The sequence below is a fragment of the Solanum lycopersicum genome, chromosome 10, assembly GCF_036512215.1.
Source record: "Solanum lycopersicum chromosome 10, SLM_r2.1".
NCBI lineage: Eukaryota > Viridiplantae > Streptophyta > Magnoliopsida > Solanales > Solanaceae > Solanum > Solanum lycopersicum.
This window is the reverse complement of record NC_090809.1, coordinates 13836020-13837926: the sequence shown is the minus strand read 5'-3', so window position 1 is coordinate 13837926 and position 1907 is coordinate 13836020. Positions and strand designations below refer to the sequence as shown.

At 40.2% G+C, this 1907-nt stretch overlaps 1 protein-coding gene across 1 annotated transcript; it reads right to left on the bottom strand.

Annotated features, from left to right (window-relative positions):
- LOC138338720 (uncharacterized) lies at positions 1-555 on the bottom strand. Its single transcript, XM_069289803.1, has one exon. The coding sequence runs from the start codon at positions 553-555 to the stop codon at positions 1-3; it is 555 nt and encodes a 184-aa protein (XP_069145904.1).
- Between the last annotated feature and the right edge of the window lie 1352 nt (positions 556-1907).

Below are 1907 nucleotides of genomic sequence, written 5' to 3'. Positions count from 1 at the left end.
TCAGACTTCACCAAGATGGTATGCCTCAATCACTTCATTCTCATTTTCCACATGCCTTTGGTAAATTTTGATTCTTTGTCCGTTCACCTTAAACCTTACACCCTTCTTTTTCTCCAACTCAACCACACCACGAGGGAAGACTTGAGCTATCAAGAATGGACCAGTCCATTTGGACTTGAGTTTTCCCGGAAATAAGCGCAACCTAGAGTTGAAATAAAACACCAAATCCCCAACCACAAAGTCACGCTTCTCAATCTTTTGGTCATGATACTTCTTCATATTTTCTTTGTATAGGGATGAACTTTCATATGCCTTCAAGAGAAACTCATCAAGCTCATTTAACCCATTCCACCTCTGCTCCGCTACTTCATTCCATTCCATCTTCAATTTCTTTATTGCCCACATGACCTTATGATCTAAATCAACCGGTAAGTGACAAGCCTTCCCATATACAAGTTGGTATGGAGACATACCTATAGGAGTCTTGTATGCTGTCCGGTAGGACCAAAGAGAATCATCAACCCTCCTTGACCAATCCGTTCTACTAGCATTCATCGTTTTCTGTAGAATCTGCTTAATTTCTTTGTTTGACACCTCAACTTGCCCACTATCTAAAGATGGTAAGGATTGGCCACGTTGTGGAGAACCTTATATTTCTCCAATAACCCTTTGAACAACTTGTCTCAAAAGTGGGAACCCCCATTGCTTATAACAACCCTTGGGGTGCCAAATCTAGAAAATATGTTCTTTTTCAAGAACGCGGTGACACTCTTTCCTTCATTATTTGCAAGTGCTATGTCCTCCACCCATTTAGACACATAATCAACCGCCACAAGAATGTACCTCATCCCACGAGAACTCACAATAGGGCTCATAAAGTTGATGCCCCACACATCAAATAACTCAATTACAAGAATGAGATTTAAAAGGAGCTCTTGCCTTCTAGAAATACCTCCATCTCTTTGACACCTATCACATGCCTTGGCGAACTCATGAGCATCTTGGTGGATGTTTGGCCAATAGTAGCCACATTGCAAGATCTTATGGGAAGTCTGGATACCACTATGATGCCATCCACAGGTGAGGAGTGACATGCCTCCAAAACACTCAACATCTCAACTTCCGGCACACACCGGCGAATACGACCATCAACACAACTCCTATATAAATATGGATCATGCCCAAAAGAACTTTTTCACATCATGCATGAACTTTTTACTTTGATAAAAGGACAAGTATGATGGAACGATATCACTAGCCAAGTAATTCGCAAAATCGGCGAACAATACATGCTCATTACGGAAAGTATCATCAATTTCAGCCTTTTTACCTAATTCTCGCATAGCTTCATCCTCTAATCTGGACAAGTGACAGGTAACTTGATTTTCGGTCCCTTTTCTGTCTATCACTTCAAAGTAAAACTCTTGCAACAGTAATACCCATCTAATCAACCTCGGTTTCACATCCTTCTTTTCCATCAAATATCTCAAGGCAGAATGATCAATATGCACTATAAATTTCGTGCCAAGCAAATAGGAGCGGAATTTTTGAAGGAAAATACCATCGCAAGTAGCTCTTATTAATTCACAGTATAATTCTTGTGAGCTTCATTAACGGCCTTACTGACATAATAAATGGGGTGAAGGATTTTATCCCTTCTTCGTTTCAATACCTCAGCAAGAGCAACCCCACTAGCATCACAAATAACCTCAAATGGTTTGCTCCAATCCGGAGAAATAATAATGGGCGCAGACACCAACTTCTCCTTCAACTCTCCAAATGCTTTCTGATAGGATTCATCAAAATAAAATTTACACTCTTTCTCAAGTAACTTGCACATAGGATGTGCAATTTTTGAAAAATTCTTAATGAACCTTCGGTAGAAACCTGCATGCCCAAGGAAACTC